This window comes from Lissotriton helveticus, chromosome 1_1, assembly GCF_964261635.1.
Source record: "Lissotriton helveticus chromosome 1_1, aLisHel1.1, whole genome shotgun sequence".
Taxonomy (NCBI): Eukaryota; Metazoa; Chordata; class Amphibia; order Caudata; family Salamandridae; genus Lissotriton; species Lissotriton helveticus.
In genome coordinates, this window is record NC_136057.1 from 525,991,909 (window position 1) to 526,012,386 (window position 20,478).

The 20,478-nt window shown below is 46.9% G+C and overlaps 1 protein-coding gene across 1 annotated transcript in view; it reads right to left on the reverse strand.

Annotated features, from left to right (window-relative positions):
* VWF (von Willebrand factor) overlaps positions 1 to 20,478 on the reverse strand; it is a 1,169,185-nt gene that overhangs the window by 249,750 nt on the left and 898,957 nt on the right. The window contains exons 42-43 of the mRNA XM_078673989.1: positions 17,889 to 18,094; positions 12,363 to 12,512 (exon numbers count right to left, since the gene is read on the reverse strand). Of these exons, the coding sequence (XP_078530115.1) occupies positions 12,363 to 12,512; positions 17,889 to 18,094 (356 nt within the window). The remainder of the gene's footprint in view (positions 1 to 12,362; positions 12,513 to 17,888; positions 18,095 to 20,478) is intronic.

Consider the following 20,478-nt stretch of genomic DNA (forward strand, 5'->3'; position numbering starts at 1 on the left):
CTTGAGAGGTATATTGTGTTTGCAGCAATAGGTAAGGCATCAAAAATAAACTATGTAATAGTGTATCAACAGTGCCTTCTTTAAGAAAGCTGCAGGGGAAAGCACCTTTGTGACTTCCGTCAGCCAGTGCAACTCTCTGCAAAGCCCCCATAAACATAGTCTGATTCCATATTTTAAGTTCCACTTGCTGAAACACCCATTAGGCGTTTCCTATAGTGGGTTCATCACAGCATTCCTCCCTTTAGTTCACCTGTGATTGCCGCTTTACTTCTCACAATGGCATTCAGATATGAGATGCTAGTAACAAACTATATCGGAGCATATCTTCCCAACCACTTCTCTCACCAAACATGCCTGCTCAGGACCATAAATTGTAAACAAAACATCAGACAGGACAACCTAATGCAGTAACCATGTAAATAGATTAATATCATATGAAATACCACACAAAGACCTGCACAGTTGCGCAAAGCTGCCCGCATACTGAAAAAAGGTGAAGTGCACGATTCTCTCAACCTAATATAAACTTATTTTGACTTGTACTTAAGTGGTTGTCTATTTACTTACTTATATACTATTGTGCAACCTCCTCTAATAGGTCTCTAAAACTTACCTGTTGTATCAAAGTTTTGTCCTGAATTTTGACCTTTCTTCCTGAATTTTTGTCCTGAATTTTGACCCATTGTCCTGAATTTTTACACCCACCATCCTGAATTTGCACAATGCCAGTTGGTCACCCTAACTTCAGTACGACTGTAAATGCTTGCCATTTATTATCTTTATGAATATTAGTGCTTTGCAAACAGCAACCTAGTTCTGTACAAAAATAACTTTGCATACACCAGCTTCTAATGAGGCGAGGCCGTTAGCATCACTTGAGTCTCAGAAGCACGCCCTCTACCCGTAGCAAAAGATTCACAGAAATTAATTTAGGTTGGAACCCTTCCTACAAAGGTCTTGGTTTCGTAACCAACAAGCAATAGATAAAAAAAAACACTCAGCACGTTCCGCCCTGCCACTCGGTTGGAAATAATAAGCCTAACTGAAGAAGCGCGTCCACGGCCACCCACTGAGGTGTGGCATGCTCCGCAGACATGCCCGCCATGTTCTTTACATACCGCACGCGCCCGGCGTGTCTGCACTCCATCTTGCACAGCGTTCCAAATGCTGCGCAGAGCTGGGTAAAGCTTTCCATCCGGAGGCCATGTATTTACAGCGCTCCTAAGAAAGCCCGTGTGTCCTCATTCGATAGTCACGCGCCCCTTGCCAACATTCGCTGAGATGTAAACTGTGAAGAGAGGAAACGCCACAGACAATCCTCCCACCGCCCACTGCCGGCTGGCTCACCCTTAGTTGCTGCTCAGCCATCAACAATCTAAGCAATTAGGAAAACAGAGTTCTGGCCATTTATAACTCCTGCTAATTTAATCAAACCGTGCAGTGCTACCGCGGTTAATTTGAAGAGGTAAAGTAACTTTACTTTGAGCCACTGTCCTGGCATGAGATAGTCTCTTTGGCGGATGCCAGTGCACTTCAATGAACATGGCATTCTGCCATTTCTGAAAAATAGTTTTTGGCAGGCTCAGTCCTTATTAACCTGCCTCAAGTTTCAAAACATCTTCTCTGTCGGTATTAACTTGTTGCTGCTAAGCCTGGAAACACTCGGGATTTATGGGCGGTATTCTTGTGGGCGAAATTCGTCCTTGGTATTATAGATTTCATTTTTTTTCCAAGAATCAAATGATCAAATCCTTCACGCTTTGGAGTTGTTTTTCTCTGTGAGTAAACTCACAGTGAGTTCTCTCATTGTTAAGTGTTACTAACGTGACAACAAAAAATGGAGTTATTGATCTGATTGTTACAATCCAAAGTTATATTGTAATATTTAATTCATTATAAGTAATAGCGCCAATGAAATTCTTGTTAAAATGTATTGCTCTGCCAAGCAGGAAGACACAAAAATAACACTGCAGGTTTGTGCCATTGCCCCAATGGCGTAACAGAAATGATGGGCCCATCTGCAGACCGTGATGGAGCCCCGAGCCTCGCAGATCTCACCGAATTTCATTGGCTTTGGCCTGAATGGGGGAGCCCTGAAAGGTTTTTTTTTTGGGGGGGGCTGGACTGGCTGGAGACCCCCTGCACAGCAAGAGCTGCGGGCTTGTATTATGCCCCTGAATCGGCCTGCCAGTCACTTTTCCTTATCCATACACAGTAAACATTGAAATAGCGAATCTATTGTCTGTGAATCTATGGGCCATATGTATCAACATACCCTTTTGCGATTCCTAAATAGCGATTTTTAAGGAATCGCTATTTAGAAATCGCAAAATGGTATGTATGAAGAAATTCGCTATTTTTTAGCGATTACTTAAATTTCCTTAATTGCGATTAGCAAATTGCTAATCGCAATTAAGGAATAATTTCCCATTCATTTCTATGGGCCAGGAGGCCCATAGAAATGAATGGGAAATTATTCTCAATTTGCGATTCGCAATTTGCCAATCGCAAATTGAGAATAATTTCAAGGGTGCAGAGGTGTCTCAAGAACACCCTGCTGCAACCCTGAAAATGACATATGTGCGCATATGGCTCACATACATGCCCTAAGGACATGTATGAGCGTCACATGGCACCATTGGATTTTCAAAAAAATTATTTTTTAAAAGAATTCGCAACTTACCACCAACTAGGAGTTGGTGGTAAATTGCGATTCCTTAAGGGCATTTTGGAATGTATTTTTTCCTTGATACATTGCATTTAAGGAATCGTAAAATTTGCAATTCCTTAAATGTAATTGCACCCAAATTGTTTGATACATGCCATTTTGTGAAAATGGGTTCTCAAACGCCGAAATACTGCGAATTTCGACGTTTGCGAACCCATTTGGCCTTGATACATATGGCCCTATATCGCTTAGAAATAGCCTTCAGCATATGCACTGTACACCTCAAAGTATGCACATTTTTTGTTTCCACCTTGCTCCATCACAGGCTTCTATTTTGTGAGTTTGCATGTACAAAGTTTACATGTACAAAGATTTAGCACCGATTCATAATTTCTTCGGTGCTGTCAGCAATACTTTGGGGCCATTAATTTTTCTGCGCCTCAATCACACTTCCGTCACCGATCCGAAGCATGACAGAGGTAGTCCAGCTGTCCAACTCTTGTTCTACAAGACTCCGAGGGATATCTTTTGCACATGGTGTGACGTTGGTGTGTGTGTGCCTGTGCATGTGTATGTGCTTGTCTTTAGGTGGAGAGTTACATCTTATTACCGAGTCCTTACAACACAAGAAACAGTCTAAATCTGTTCCCCTGTAATGTCTGTTTCACAAAATATTTAAATCCAGGGTTAGCTCGGCTGGCATCTTTGCTGATCCAGAAAAATGACCAAACTTTGCCATTTCACAATAAATGTTTTAAACCTTATGGATTAGCTAAATTGCTATCCAAGGTCAAAAATGAAGGTGTTCCAGGCACTGTATCACAGCTCTGGACTGATATAGTATCACACAAGCCAAGTGTATTTTAACACATATTTTTTTCCTCTTATTCAAATTCATTAGAGCTCATGAGAGAAGCATATAGTTGTCTAGACACAAGGGAGGTAAAAAATATCAATGAAAACCAGAACAAAAATAAAGACAAATAGAGAGAGGGGGTGTATATGTGTCTATGTGTTCAACCTCTCAGAGTTGCATTGGCTCAGATCTCACATCGATCTGGATACACTGCAATAGATGAAAAGTATTCGCAATGATAATAGTTAATGTAGAAAATCATATGCTTCCTAAAATGACAGGCGGTACGCATGTTTTAAATTATCAGCCTCTGCCTCATTTTCTCTCGTGATTGCAAACTGATATTCAAGGTTCTTCCACCCATTCAATGATTGACAAACAGTACCACAAATAAGCAGGTGTCGAAGGGGTAATGTCTGAAATAGCCCTAATGTAGTTTGACAGGGGCGATGCATATTTATTGTGGTTTACATGTAATATGAACCAGCAATTTTTCATCCAAGGGATCTGAGGTAGGGCAAGATTGCCATTCTTATAAGCCACGTCCTGTCTTCTGTGGTGGCATAATGTAAGGTTCATGCAAACCCATTGCTCTTGTCAGTCTTATACTAGCGGAAGGATTTTAGTTAATCACTGGTTTCAACTGTAGTTTCGGAAAAGGAGCCGTAGAAACAGTGACTTTTCGTCATTCAAGAATAGTGCATCATCCTTCTTATGGGCTCTTGGATCACATCATTTTATTTGGAATGCTAATAACTAAAGTGTAGTAATGAAGGTCCACGCTGTTGAGATGTAGATTAACCCCTTGAACATGGCACAATGCTGGGGAATTAATGAGTGGGCAGAGATCAGACGGCCCCTGGCTGTGCTTCGCAAACGCCCACTGTGACGTCGGATGGCCAGGGGCCGTCTGACGCATGCAAGGGGTTAAGTAGATTTATTGAAGTCACTTACAAGTATATAATTTCTTGTGAAGCAGCCCCACCGGGAGCAGCCTGCCTACTGCTCTGCCCATTCGCCAACTGTCACACTTCACGTCACAGGCACCCAACATTCCAATACGCATCATCACTCCAACATTCCATGAAGCGCACAGCACAATAGCAATGAGTAAGGAAAGCATGAAGCTATGTACCCCATGTAGAAGACCGTAGTGTGATGTGCCCAGAAATCCCACTAAGCACCCATGGAGGATAAGAGGGGAGGAAAACAGTTCCAAACTGTAACAACAGCCTAGTACACAATAGACTTATAAATAGGTGAACAATTAATATTGTGCGTCATGTTAAGAGGGTGGACTTAACAGCAACATTGTGTGGCACGCCAAAGTAAATAAATTGTAAAAATTACCATTTTCCAGTTGAGGTGTGCGTGTCACCTTAATCCTGAGGATACACTCTAAAGTTCGTAAGCAGACAAGCTTGCCTTTCGCCGATTATGGTGTGTGTGTCACAAAAAACAGACAGACACGCAAGTCAAAGTAGAGATATTCTTGCAGTGGAATGCGCAAAAACTAGGATGAAAAACAGTTACTGCTGCAATATTGACCCAGGAGCTGCTGTAGGCAAGAAAAGGATGAAAAAACACCTTCCCTGTGTCGTGCCCTGGACAAAGGGCACTAGGACCCTGTGGCATGTGGCACAGGTCAGGGGACACCGGACACCAGTTCTGATCAGGGGAGGGGGACAGGGCATTCCAGGTCAGGACCTCGGGGCAGTAGGTCGCTGCATATGCTAGCAGCAGAACGAAGTACAAAGAACTAATAAATCGGTACCTGAGAAGTCCACCGTCTCCTGTGTGTGATTGGGGACCGGGGACACGACATCTGGCGACGAAGGTGGGATCTTTGCATTTGGATTTCCGTATATTGTTATGAGTGCTTGGTGATCTGTTATGATTGTAAACGGCTTTCCGTAGATGAACATGTGGTAGTGTTTACACGCCCACACCACCGCCAAGCTCTCTTTTTCTGGCTGGGAGTATCCTTTTTCCACGTCTGACAGGCTTTTGCTTCCATATGCCACTACATGTCTCGGGGATTCTTTTCCTGGTTGGTGTTGCGCCAGTATTGCCCCTAGTCCCACTGGACTCGCATCCACCGTTAGTTCAGTGCACAGTCTCGGATCAAAATATGCTAGGTGATCCACTGCTGTCACAGCATGCCTTATTTCTTCGAACGCTTTGCTGCATTGGTCAGTCCATGTGAAACTTTGCCCCTGTTTTGTCAGTTCTCTTAGCGGTGCGCTTACAGTGGCAAAGTCTTGAATATATCTTGCACAGTAGCTAGCAAGACCAAGGAACGACCTCACTTCTGCCACATCACTTGGCTGCTTCGCTCTTTCCAGTGTCTTTACTTTGCTGCGATCTGGTCTCATTCCTTTCTTTGAGAAAATGTGGCCAAAGAAAACTAGTTCGTCACGCTCTAGCTCACATTTGTCTTCATTCAGTGTTAGACCTGCTTGCTCCAAATGAGAGCATACTTCTCTCAGAGCTTTGTCGTGCTCTTCATCTGACTTTCCAAATACCAGAATGTCATTGCTGTAATTCAAACTGTTTTTTACTGGCCTTATTACTTGGCGTATTGTCTCTTGAAAAATTTCCGCTGCAGATGAGATCCCAAAGCTCAGGCGTTTGTATCTGAAAAGACCTAAGTGGGTGGAGAACGTCGTGATATATCTAGACTGAGGATCTAGTTCTAGTTGATGATAACCCTTGCACAGATCCAATTTAGAGAAACGCCTTGTGCCTGTGAGGCAGCTGATCATATCATCGAGGTGTGGTCCGGGATGTCTCTCACGTTCAATTGCCTTGTTCGGTATCCTCATGTCGACACAAATTCTTATTTTTGACTTGTCCTTCTTTGGAACGCCCACTATTGGTGACACCCAGGGCGTTGGCCCTTCCGCCGGCTCTATTATGTCCTGCTTAAGAAGTGCTTCCAACTCCTCTTCTACCTGTGGCTGCAGGTGTATAGGTACTCTTCTATGATGTTGGGCAACTGGCCTCACTGTGTCATCAACATGTAATGTTATTTGCCGTCCTTTCAGTTTTCCTAATCCTTGCAGCAACTTGGGGTATTCTTTCAGGATGTTTTTCTTCTCTGACATATTGTAGGTCATTGCTAGGAGGCCCATTATCTGAGCCGTGATGTTGCTCAGTAGACATGGTGCTGGGATTTCGCCTTTCCGCACATGTATTTCTTCTTCTATCTTCTGGTCCTTGTATGTCAGTTCTTCCCTGAATTTTCCCATGTTCGTTACTGGTTTCTTTGATCCCCAAGTAAATACTTCAACTCGGGAAGGTCTCAGTGCTGGTTTTATTTTAATCTTGTCGTACTCAGAGACGCACATGATGTTGCATGTTGCGCCAGTGTCCAGTGTTTTGTGTGGCCCCACGCCTATGGTCACAGATTCAGTCTTCTTTATCTTGCTTTTGTCCACCAGGCATATTCTTTCTCGATCTTCACCCTCATCACCGGACTCAGTAGTGACAAGATCCCACCAAGGATAGAGAGGTGGGGGATAAGACTCATGGATTACAACTTCAAGATAATACACAAGCCAATGGAATAGCAGAACGGTTCATGGGAACAATCAAAAAGGCGAAACAGAGAGCAAAACTGACACAGGTCTCGATTGGACAAGCTCTGTGTCAGGTGCTGAGGGACTATCGGAACACCCCTCACAACTCCACAGGCCGATGTCCTGCTGAACTGGTGTTGGGACGCTCAAGCAGAACCAGATTGCCACAAATGAAAGAGGTGGAAAGAGTGGAGCAAAAGGACATTGCTGCCAGAGACCAAGCAGCAAAAGCAAAAATGAAGGCCTATGCGGATCAGAGAAGGCACGCGACAAACACCAAAATAAAAGAAGGAGACACCGTGATAGTAAAACAAAGACAAGTGAGGAAATCAGACAGCGCCTTTTCAAAAGACACTTTGACAGTGACAGAGGCAAAGGGACCAATGATAACGGCGTCAGCAGGTCAATATCACATCACCAGAAATAGCTCGCACTTCAGAGAACTGAGGACTAAAGATGAGGAAGTGCCAAAGCAAGAGCCGAAGGAAGAGACGAATGGGGAAGAGGCACGGGCTGACATCGGAAGACAACGACCAAGAAGAGAGTGCAAGAAGACAAAAAGACTGATTGAGGAGATATAAGGAGAAAGGAGCCTGTGGAAATTTTCTATCACATCTCTCTCTCTCTCTCTCTCTCTCTCTCTCTCTCTATCTCTCTCTCTCTCGCTCTCACTGTCTGACCACAGGCAGCAGTCGGTGAAATGTTTGTTTGCAACAAGGGGGGAGATGTCGTGCCCTGGACAAAGGGCACTAGGACCCTGTGGCATGTGGCACAGGTCAGGGGACACCGGACACCAGTTCCGGTCAGGGGAGGGGGACAGGGCATTCCAGGTCAGGACCTGGGGCAGTAGGTCGCTGCATATGCTAGCAGCAGAACGAAGTATAAAGAACTAATAAATCGGTACCTGAGAAGTCCACCGTCTCCTGTGTGTGATTGGGGACCGGGGACACGACACCCTGTAGAAAATACCACTGACGATCCATCTCAGAGGCATCCACTGTCCTCTATGCATTTTCCTGTCACTCAACAACATGCGAGAAAGACGTGAGAAAAACCTATATTGTGTGGATGGACTTATTTGAAGACAGGCAAGTCACATTAAAAAACGGAGCTCATATAATTGAAAAATAAATGTCTTTGCGATCCAATATGGTGGCACGTAAAATTCACTGTGCCGGATGGCTCTTGGTGTGCTTGGTCGCCAAACAGTGTCCCTCAGCCAGTGCTGGTGTGTCGTCACAGAGGGCTCCCGTCATCGGGATGATTGGCATGGTTTTCATGAGTGAGGGAAGCAGCAGGGGCACTGACCAGCAAACAAAATAATAGTTGAAACGGCCACTATACTGGCAGTTCATAGTAGTATTTGAAGAGAAATATTGAGAAACTCACCACACCTTGTGCAAAATACACAGCAAATAGTCTTCTCTATCCACCGGTACCACGACAGAGATACACATACAAATGCAAAGGCAGCGAATAAAAGGATATCCCTTTCAGCCAAGACGTTTTATGTGGAGAAAGTTGAACTCCTGACCAGTGTAGATTGTTTTCACCTCAGAAATATGACATGACCAAACACGCCAGCCACTTCTGGTTCCATGCCCCAGGAAAGTAAGTAAAATGTGCTCAGGATCACACAATGTAGCGAGAGCAATCCACCGCGTCAGCCACAATGTTCCCTGACAGACACAGAAAACACTCATAATGAACTCAAAGTAATATGCAGGCAGACCTTTCACAACAACATCTTCTTACCACCATTTGAAAATCATGGTGAGATAAACATCTTTCAGAAAGTTGTAGAGAGCCTACTACAGACTGAAATGGTAAATCCAAAGTCCATGAAAATGTCAATGAGCGCAGCACGGTTAGATTGGGGTTGTCTGATGGAAAGACACTGGTGGGGCTGCAGGGAGTTGCACTTCATTTTTACTTGCTTCTTGTTGACATCTTTGGTATTCTGAAAGGAACGTCTTGCTTGCTTCCGGTCATCTTTGTTGTACTGTGAAGAACAACTTGGTTTCTTGCATTTGCTTTTCTCTGGATGTAGTAATGAAGGTCCATGCTGGTAAGATGTAGATTAAGTAGATTTATTGTAGTTAGTTACAGGTATATAGGTTCTTCTGAAGCAGCCCCACCAGGAGCAGCCTGCCTGCTGCTCAGCCCATTCTCCAGCTGTCACACTTCACCTCACAGGCAACCAACATTCCAATACGCATCCGGACTCTAACATTCCATGCAGCACACAGCACATTGATACTGGCTGAGCAGGGGGGGGAGATAATGGCAGAACATGAACACGAACAGCATACTACATAAAGGTTCATTTTATTATAATTTAATATGACTTGATCAGATGAAAAAAGTGTTGGACCTGGAATCCTTGTAGTTTTCAACTAACATTTTGCCTTCTACCCTCCTGTTTTGCTGGCTTTAGGATTTTTTGCTCTTTACACTGCTAACCAGTGCTAAAATGCTTGTGCTATCTCCTTAAGACATAGTAGCATTGTCTTACATCCAATTGGCCTATTTAATTTACTTGTAGAACCCAAGTAAAGTGATCTTTGTGTACCCAGGGCCTGTAAATTAAATGCTACTAGTGGGCTGTAGCAGTACTGATTGTGTCACTACTTAAGTAGCTCTGTAAACATGTCTCAGGACTGTCATGGCAGCCTACGTGAGCAGTTTTAAAATGCCATTTCAACCCGTAAAAATAAACCTTTTCTAGGCCTAAACTTTCCTTTTTAACACATATAAGTCACCCCTAGGGTAGACCCTGAACAGCCAAGAGAGCAGGTTGCAGTGTATTTAACAGTAGAACATGTACTTTAAAGTTTTACATGTCCAAGTAGTAAAAAACTCCTACATTTGTTTTTCACTACTGCAAAGGCTAAGGCTACCTTTACGTAGGATAAAACTGGAGTTACTTTTTTACATTTAATAAGCTGTAAGTTACATTTGGGAGGAGATGGACAGGTGGAATTTGGTGTCAAAAGAATTGTAATTAAAGACCCACTTCAATGATAAAGTCATATTTTTTGACGCAATTCTGAAAATCCCACTTTTAGAAAGTTGACATTTTCTTGTCCAACCCATTTGGTGCCTGCAGCCTGATCCTGAGTCACATGACTAGGTGTAGTGGGGAGCTGGTCTTTGTGTATTGTCCCAGAAAGTAAGACAAAGGTAATATAGGTGTTGGCAGGATGAGGCATTCTGAATAAAAGACGGGGAGGAGCTGTCACCTTCCGCACTTGCTCATCACAAAGGTCCTGTCTGAGCACTCGACTATGGGGGTGATTAGGATGGCGTGTGGATCGCCACCGCCGGCACGGCAAAGTGCGTCCACCGGTTTTCCGCCGGTCATTCCGATTGCCGGCTGGGCGGACTGGGGCCTTAACATGGTGGCACCGCCATCCATATTAGAATGTTTGTTTTCAAAGTCCTTTCCATGGCGGCAATGCAGCCATGGAAAGGTTGGCAGGGGATAGCTTTGGGGGCCCATTGTGGGCCGGCAGGGGCGATCCGCTCGCCATCCTAAAGGGGCCCTATATTTTTGCAAACGATAGTAATGAATTCTATATTTTAAAAAAATCGATTTTCTTGACATCGATATTCTTGCTGATGATATTTGAATATCCCGATATTTTAGACTTGATGTCTAAATACCCTCGAGCAGAACCGACACAACGCTTCTGCTGCGCAGACTTTCCCATCACAAATTCAGCCCGCCATCATAGCGGTGTTTGGGACCGCCGCCAGACATGCGGCGGTCTCACCACTGCGATTAGGATGCACCCGACATACTGGTGGGCACATCCTGGGCTTTTCACATTGAGGGCGGTGCTGCTGACTGCAGCACCACACGCAATGTGAAAAGTGCCTGCATAGAATTTCCCTGCACTATGTGACAGGCACCACGCAGTGCCTTCCAATTGGTGAATGGAAATGAGGGGGGGTACCATGGGTACCCCCCAGTGCAGCAACACTCCCCACCGCAACGGGCTCCCAAACTAATCCCTGCATAGAAAGGCCTTTCCAAACCCACATACTGATTAGGCAGGGGCACTGCACCGTCCGCCAGGCAATCAGTGCAAATGCTTTTAGCAACAAAGTGGCTGACGGACTTTGCGTCTGCCGCGATACCCAGGGCCATCCGGCTGGCGGTGGGGGTGCTTCTGCCGTCTTACTGAAAATTCCCACAGCCAAATTAGGATGGCGGGCGGAATCACAATTGTTCCGCGGCGGACGGAAAGTCCATCCTCCATGGTCCGCAAGGCGGTCCTTTTCCGCCCGCCTTGCGGAACACAGAACCAGGGCAACATTGTGGCGGTGCCATGCGGACACCGTCATAGTAATTATGATATGTCCTTCCGCCTATCTTTTTGCAGCGGATATCCCGCTGCAAAAAGACAGGCAGAAACTGGCCTTGTGGGCCCATTGCGGGTGCCCTCGGTGTGTGTGTGGGGGTGCACTGGGGGGGGTACCATGGCTGCAGTTCGCCTGCACCAAGTGGCAGACACCATGTGGTGCCTGCCACGTGGTGCAGGGAAATGCTGTGCATGCCCTTTTGGCATTGCGGACGGTGCTGCAGTCAGCAGCACCATCCACAATGTTAAAAGGCCAGGATGCGCTCGCCAGTATGGCAGGTGCATCCTAATTGCACTGGTGGGACCGCCGTACGTCTGGTAGGCGGTCCCATCACGTTATGATGGCGGGTGGACTGATGTCCGCCCGCCTCATAATGAGCCCCTTAGTTCTTATATTTTATTATAGGTGAGGGAGATGTGTGGTAATGTGTCTTAGCATAAGTATATTCTACAATGCAGAGAAGGGCTAGGAATGTTGGATTTCAAATGTTGGAAGCTGGTGGACAGATCTGGATGGGTAGCTGAGCTGTTCTTCCGTTGAAAATACCCATAAAACCTGTTTATCAAGAACTCGTGGCTCCACCTCTTCATTTAAGAAAAGGTCTTTTTAAACTCGTGTCCAAAACCGATCAAATACGAATTTAAAACCACCGTGTTAAACACCAGTTTTCTTTTCACAGCAAGCAACTAATGACTTTTGTCAGTGCATACATATGTTAGGATATATTAAAGTATCCACAAAGCTGGTCAATATGGTTCACTTGCTTTACATTTCAGTTGCATTTCCACAAGGGTTTCTGTCACCCAGGCTGCGGTTTCTTCAAAGTGAGGATGGTGTCCTCTCTCAGTGTGTCACAGACCCCTTTCAATTAACTTATTAACCCACTCACCTGAGGACAGTCCTTATTGCAGACCTTCTGGATGCATTCTGAAATGCGGAGCCCTGTGACGGCATCTTCCATGTCTGTGCATGCGCATGTTGTGCAGCCATCCTCCCAGGAGCTGCCGACAGGATAGACAATCTTCTGGTGCACACAAACCTGAAAGCAGAGGGAATGGTTTTAGAAACCTTCACATGCTTAGCTGGCAATACATGTAGACTAGGGAGCATCATAGCGACAAGAAACTATAAGGTGTACGTGCGCTCTACGAATATTTTTAACACGACATCATGCCCTTTTGTATTGGACTATGTGGTAGAATGTAAACAGAACTTCGTATTCCAATCGGAAATGTGCATTAGTGTTTGCATATTAAAAGAAAGCGGGTTTCCATTAAACGAACAGCAGACTTCTATCAACTAATTGAGGTTTGCCAATAATCTGTAAATTGGTGCAACCATGGCAACAACATGCGGCCTTTCCCGATGTGGGCCAATGATCTGCAAGCGTTTATGCTGGAGATATGACTCCCACAAGTAGCTGTTCATTCTGGAATCGCACAACAGGCCCACAATTCTTACAGTGGCCAAAAGATAGAACGGAAATGAGATATAAAAAGGAAAGAATTATGTAGCATAATCAACAATAATTTTTTAAAGGGGAAACATAATTCTAGGAAAATGCAGTATTTTCGAAAAAGGGCAGAGAATGCATGGGGGAGCACCTGGAAATAGAGATGGAAACAAACATGGTACTTGAGTGACCAGCTTGGAGAAAACATGTGGAAACAAGCACCTGCAAAGGCAACAGGTTTTGCCAATGCGATTCGGCGATGCTGTGAAGCAAGGTCAAAAGAGAAAAAAGCATGATGATGCAGCCCTATCATTTTGTAGGCACACGCGTAGGTATTTGTTTTATCTACGGATCAATCAATCATGAAATTTATAGAGTGCACTACTCACCCGCGAGGGTCTCAAGGCGCTGGGAGGGGGGGGCGCTACTGCTGAACAGTCAGGTCTTGAGTTGTTTCCTGAAGGAGAGATGGTCCTGGGTCAGTCGTGGGTGGGTGGGGAGGGTGTTCCACGTCTTGGCCGCTAGGTAGGTGAAGGATCTTCCTCCGGTGGTGGTTCTGTGGATACGTGGAACGCCGGCGAGGGCGAGGCTGGCGGAGCGGAGCTGGCGGGTAGGTGTGTAGAACGTGAGGCGGTTGTTGAGGTATTCGGTACCCATGTTGTGGAGAGCTTTGTGTGTGTGGGTGAGGAGTCTGAACGTGATCCTCTTGCTGACAGGGAGCCAGTGCAGGTCTCTCAAGTGGGTGGAGATGTGGTTGTGTCGGGGAATGTCCAGGACGAGTCGTGCGGATGCGTTCTGTATGCGCTGGAGTCTTTTCTGAAGTTTGGCAGTGGTCCCTGCGTAGAGAGCGTTCCCGTAGTCCAGTCGGCTGGTGACGAGGGCCTGTGTGACCGTCTTCCTGGTTCCAGTGGGGATCCAACTGAAGATCTTTCGGAGCATGCGGAGGGTGTTGAAGCAGGAAGAGGTGACGGCGTTGACTTGCCTGGTCATCGTGAGGGAGGAGTCGAGGATGAAACCCAGGTTGCGTGCGTGGTCCGTGGGCTTGGGGGGGGTGCCTAGAGCCGGGGGCCACGAGGAGTCGTCCCAGGTGGAGATGAATGGGCCGAGGATGAGGACTTCCGTCTTGTCTTAGTTCAGTTTCAGCCGGCTGAGCTTCATCCATTCTGCGACGTCTTTCAGACCTTCCTGGAAGCTGGCCTTGGCGGTGGCGGGGTCGTTGGTGAGGGAGAGGATCAGTTGGGTATCGTCGGCGTAGGAGATGATGTTGAGGTTGTGCTTGCCTGCGATGGCTGCGAGGGGGCTCATGTAGACTTTGAAGAGGGTGGGGCTGAGCGAGGAGCCTTGGGGTACGCCGCAGATGATCTTGGTGGCTGCTGCGCGGAAGGGCGGGAGACGGACTCTTTGGGTTCTGTCGGAGAGGAAGGAGGTGATCCATTCCAGGGCCTTTCCTTGGATTCCGGCGTGGTGGAGGCGGGTTGTCAGGGTGCGGTGGCAGACCGTGTCGAAAGCAGCCGATAGGTCGAGGAGAATGAGGGCGGCAGTTTCCCCGTTGTCCAGCAGGGTCCTGATGTCGTCGGTGGCTGAGATGAGGGCCCTCTCGGTGCTGTGGTTCACTCGTAATCCGGACTGCGATGGGTCGAGGGAGCCGTTCGTCTCGAGGAAGGCGGTCAGCTGCTTGTTGACGGTTTTCTCGATGACTTTTGCGGGGAAGGGGAGGAGCGAGATGGGGCGGAAGTTCTAGAGGTCAGTGGGGTCTGCGGTGGGTTTCTTCAGAAGGGCGTTGATCTCCGCGTGCTTCCAGCGGAGATCAACGGATGCGAAGGAGTTGTTAATGATGTCCCGGAGTTGGGGTGCGATGATGGAGTCCGCTTTGTTGAAGATGTGGTGTGGGCAGGGGTCGGTTGGGGAGCCTGAGTGGATGGTGTTCATCGTGTGGGTGGTGTCTTCCGTGCTGACGGGGGTCCCGGTGGGGAGGGTGGTGGTGGGGGGCGCTGGTTCGGTGGTAGGGTCTGTGGTCTGAGCACCGAAGCTGTCAGGTATATCGGCGATCTTGCGGTGGAAGAACGTGGTGAGGGAGTTGCAGAGGTCTTGTGATGACGTGATGTCGTTGTTGCTGGCGTTGGGGTTGGAGAGCTCTTTCACGATGCTGAAGAGTTCCTTGCTGTTGTGGGCATTGTTGTCCAGCCGCTCTTTGAAGGATGACCTTTTGGTGGTGCGGATCAGCTGGTGGTGTTCGCGGATGGCGTTCTTGAGGGATGTCATGTTTTCCTCTGATTGGTCGTGGCGCCAGGATTTCTTGAGGGCACGGCAGGATTTCTTGGAGTCTTTGAGATCGTTGGTGAACCAAGAGGCTTTTTTGCTGTCAGGGTTGCTTGGGGGGTTCTTCAGTGGTGTGAGGGCATCGGCGCAGTCAGTGATCCACTTTGTGAGGTTGTGGGCCGCTTCGTTGGGGTCCGTAGTGTTGGTGGGTGGGTTTTGGCTCAGGGAGGTGGTGAGCTGGTCGGTGGTGATCTTGCTCCAGCATCTTCGGGGTGCTTGTTGCGGGCGGTGGTGGGTCGTTGTTTTCCTGAAGTTGAAATGGACGCAGCTGTGATGGGTCCAGTGAAGTTCGGTGGCGTGGTTGAAGGAGACATGGTTGCTGGAGGACAAGACGGGGTCGAGCATGTGGCCGGCTCAGTGGGTGGGGGTGTTGACCAGTTGCTTGAGTCCGAGGTTGCGAGGTTGTCTAGCAGGGAGGTGGTGTTGTTGTCCTTGTTATTCTCCAGGTGGAAGTTGAGGTCCCCTAGGAGGATGTAGTCGGAGGAGGCGAGAGCGAGCGGGCTGATGAAGTCTGCGAAGGCTTCGCTGAAGTGGGTGCGTGGTCCCGGGAGTCTGTAGATGAGGGTACCTCTGAGGGTGGTCTTGGGGTCGGTGTGTATCTTGAAGTGAAGGTGCTCAGCGGTGGTGATGACGTCGTTGTTGTCGGTCGTGATGTGGATGGTGTTTCTGTGGACAATGGCGATGCCCCCTCCGGCTTGGTTGACGCGGTCCATCCGGATGATCTTGTAGCCGTCCAGGATGGCTATGGCGATGTCGGGGGCTGAGGAGGCGTTCATCTAGGTTTCCGTGAGGAAGGCGACGTCCGGCGCTGTGGAGTCGAGGAGGTCCCAGAGTTCGGCGGTGTGTTTGTGGACGGAGCGGGTGTTGAGCAGGATGCATTCGAGGTGGTTGGCGCCAGTACTGACGGGCGCGGTGCCGGACCGAGGGCAGGTGAACTTGCAGGCGCGGCAGGTGAATGCTCCGTGGGTGCGTTTCGGGGTGGCTCGGTAGCAGGCTGGCTGTCGGCCGGTGTTGAGTGCGTGGAGGGTGGTGGCGTCGCATCTCCGTCGGGTGGTCTGGCTCCGACGGGGTCCAGGGGTTCTGGCGCTGGGCACGGTCCAGGCGTGGACGGGCTTGCCTTTGGCACGCCTTTGGCGTGCAATCGGCGCGCCCGCAGCGCGTGGCCGCTGCGCGTACGCACGGTCTCCGCCATATATGGCGAAGTGGGAGGGAGGAGCAGCTGGGAGGCCGGAGCGGGGCGGTGAATGGGGAGCGGGATCGGGAAGAGCAGGAAAAGGGGGCGGGCCGCAGGGGAGCAGCGGCGAGGAGCGGAGGGAGACAAGAGCGGGAAACCAGTCACGGCGAGGGGGCGAGTCTCGAGGACAGAGGCACAACACAATGCAGCAAACAAAAGCAAAACAGAGTGGCCCAAGCAGAGAGGGCACGGAGGTAGGGAGAGTCACAGGGTAGAAGGGCAGCAGGAGAGGCGGCGAGAGATGCGGCAGCAGCAGTGACCAGGGCACACGGGGGCCGTGCGGTGAATGGAGCGACCGGCCCTGCGAACAGGGTCAAGGGTCACCGAGATGGATTATGAAATTTTAAAAACTTGAAATAGAAACAAAGCAAATTTGCTGCAGGAGTAGGTGGGTTCAAGCATCCACCTACAGGGGAGGAAGAAAGGGGTACAGGAGGAGGAGCAACACAGGGGTCGGGGTTGAAGCAGATGTGCAAGAAAGAAACAGAGAGCACAAGTGAGGAGGGAGAATTTGCCGGGCATAGATGACCACAGGAGAGAGCTTGCAAGATGAGGGAGACAGCAACATGGAGCACTGGGAAAGATATTTGGTGGGGAGAGAGAGCTGGAAAGTACATACATCCTCAAGTAATACTTAAGCTAAAATTAATAAGTAGTTCACTAAAAGTGAGCAGTAGAAGGATACAAGTCAGCCAACACAAAAGATGGTAAAAAGGATAGGCTTCATGGCACAAACACATGATGGAACAAGAGGGAGAAGGAATGTCATCCAATAAGAAATAAAACAATGAGAGTAACAATAAAGCAAACAAATGGTAAGCAATGGGAAAGCTGTATGGACACTGTAAGGTCTTGGCAAGCCAACAACAAGCCTTTCCTATCCAGACAGCGTATAGTGCTTGGTAGGTGACGCCTAAAAAGCACAACATAATCAAATATAGCTTATTTATCTCCAATCACACTTTCAACCTCGTGATGTGTTTTACCATGAGCCATTTTCTTTAACTCCTCTGTTATTTTAGTACCAGGGGTAACATGCTCACCTCCCTTCTCAGAACCTCTTTTTTCACTCTTCTTATGTCTCACATTGACATGTCTTTCTTACTTCATCGTGTAACAATGAGCAATGGTTCCTGAAGACGGTGTTTATAATATATAGTAATCTATAGCACAATGGCGATACACATGCGTAAATAGATGTCAGAGAGGGACACAACAACCTTATACAACGAGACACTGCTGAATGTAAGTCATTTATATAAATGTGCTTTTTAAATTGATTAACACAAGTGCATGGCGTCCCAAGTGAACATAGAACATACAAAAACATTGGTGACAATTGTGACATACAAATAGGTTTCAAATATTTACATATTTTCATTGCAACAATTTTGTCGTAGTTCCCTCACCTTATCTGGCACACATGTAGTCCATGTGCAGCCACAGTCGTTGGTGAGGGAGGTTGACAAATATCCTGCGGGGCAGTTGACTGTGGAATTGGTACAGCTACACATGCATTCATACTCATCACAACATTGGGTCTTCTTCACGGTCAGGGTTCGGTGCGCGGGGCAGGAGGGAGCTTTGGTCTGTTTGCAGTCCTCCTTTTTGCAGGCTATGAAAAGATAAAACATTGCGAGAATTCAATATATTGACAAATAGAAAAATATTACAGGTTGGCAGACAGTCAAAGTGGTGCAGTCAGGATTACTGCAGAAAATGTTCTGTAATTTTTAGTTACTTGTCCTCTTGTACGTTACAAACCGATCTTTCTGATGCACATTGTTCAGGATTAACGGCGCAAACCAAGGGCTCCTAAAACCATTGATATTTACATCCACTTAAAGAATGTATTCTCTGGATGAATTAAACCATGCTTTAAAGAAAAGATAGGAAAAGCTGTTGTACATGAGAAAATTCTCACATCTTCATTCACAGAATGTGAATTGGTAATATATTGCTCTCGCTAAGCGAGATTACCCATGTGGTAAATCAGAAAATATGTCTGGAGCGTTATTTTGGGCCCTTGAAAACACAGTGAACACTCACAAATTCATTTGTTTGGGGTTATTCCCAAACAATCTGTAGGCACTTTTACTGGACTTGAGTGCTGCGTTCGACACGGTTTCCCACACGGCTCTTTTACAACTTCTACAGTCGAAGGGCATTGTCAGCTCTGCACGCAAGTTGATGTCCAGTTTCTTGTCCAACAGGACCTTCCAGGTCTTCTCCCCATATGCTGACTCTTAGATTCACGACACCACTTATGGAGTCCCTCAGGTTTCCATACTTAGCCCACTGCTTTACAACATCTATGTCAGCCCTTTGGCTGCGATAGCAGAAGAAGCGGGGCTGACAATATATTCTTATGCGGATGACACCCAGATTACCTTCTCTTTATCCTCTAAAGATACTGCTGAAGGATCTTCTCATCAGCTGGGGCTAAAAAAGATAGCAGACTGGATGTATGTTAACAAACTGAAACTGAATGGTGGGAAAACAGAACTTTGGAGGTAACAAAACTCTTTGGGGCCCCTAACACTGGCCACCTCAAATGGGTAACATCCCTCTTCCCTCACAATCAGCTCGCAACCTTGGCTTTATCATTGACAATCAGTTGTCTATGAAGCCGCCAGTGGTCAAGGTTGCCTCTACCTGTTTTACTATCCTAAAGTGGCTTAGGAAAATTCTCTGGATGCTTCAGTCTTCCACACGAAAAAACGTCATCCAGGCCCTGGTGGTGTCAAGACTGGATTACGGAAATGTGTTATATCTGGGCGCAAGTAAGGAAGTGCTTCGTAAACTGCAAGTGGTACAAAATTCGGCAGCCAGACTACTGTGCCAGTTACCCAGAATGGCCTCCACCACTGGTCCCCTCTGTGAACTCCACTGGCTGTGAATTGGCAATCGTGACACATTTAAGGCCCTTTGCTATATGCATAAGATAAATATGGGCTTTGCACCCGACTATCTGGGTGCCTTGATGCATCCCTATCTCCCCTCACATCTTTTACGGTCCTCCATCCAGCTGAAGTTCCAAGTTCCAAGGAATAAACGAGCCGGAATGAGCGGCCTCTCTTTTGCCTATCTGGCTCCTTCCCTGTGGAACTCACTTCCACTCCAATTACGGATGAAACGAGTTACCTTAAATTCCGGAAAGAGATAAAAACATGGCTATTTAATCAGCAGAGCTTGGCTCTTCTCTTCATAATGTGGGTCCGAAGGTGCCGGGAAACCTCCGGGTAGCTGTGCACCATACAAATTTAAAATAATATGATTAATAATAATAATAATAGCCACAATGGAAGTAGAAGCACTTCCAACTGCATTGTTGTACCAAACTTTGAGAAGGTAACTTTTTCATCTGGACTAACCTGGTCCCTGGCCAGTGCCCCCACGTCATCAGCCTGAACTTGTGACTTTCCTCCGTTCTAGCACAACCAGATACCCTAAAGTGGTGCTTTACTTTTAGGTGCTATACTTAGTTAAATCTTTGACATTTTATACTTCTGGTTCTACCGATTGTTTATTAAAAATAATTTAAAAAACGTTGTTTATAAATAATAAAAAATAGTTTATTAAAAATAAAAATAGTTTATTTAATTTTACTCTATATTTTTAATTGGTGTGGGATTTTTCTTGTCTTGTGTTTTCACTTTATTACTGTTTAAGTGCTGCATAAATACTTTACACATTGCCGCTAAATTAATCCTGACTGCTTTTGTGCCAAGCTACTAGAGAGTTAAGCACAGTTTAATTTAGTGTCTTTTGTGATTCACCCTAACAAGGAGTCAGGCTGTTGATTGGGTAGTCTGACACCCCATCAACCAATAACCCAATGCCTCACAATTTTGAGTTATTCAAAACTGTTGTTATGCTCATCTAAAATTTAGGCAAACAGCACCACCATGTGGTGGACTGTCATTAGTGCCGGTGTTGAAAATTAAGTGCCAGTACCAAGCACCTGCGACCGCCGGCTCAAATTAGACACTGAGATGA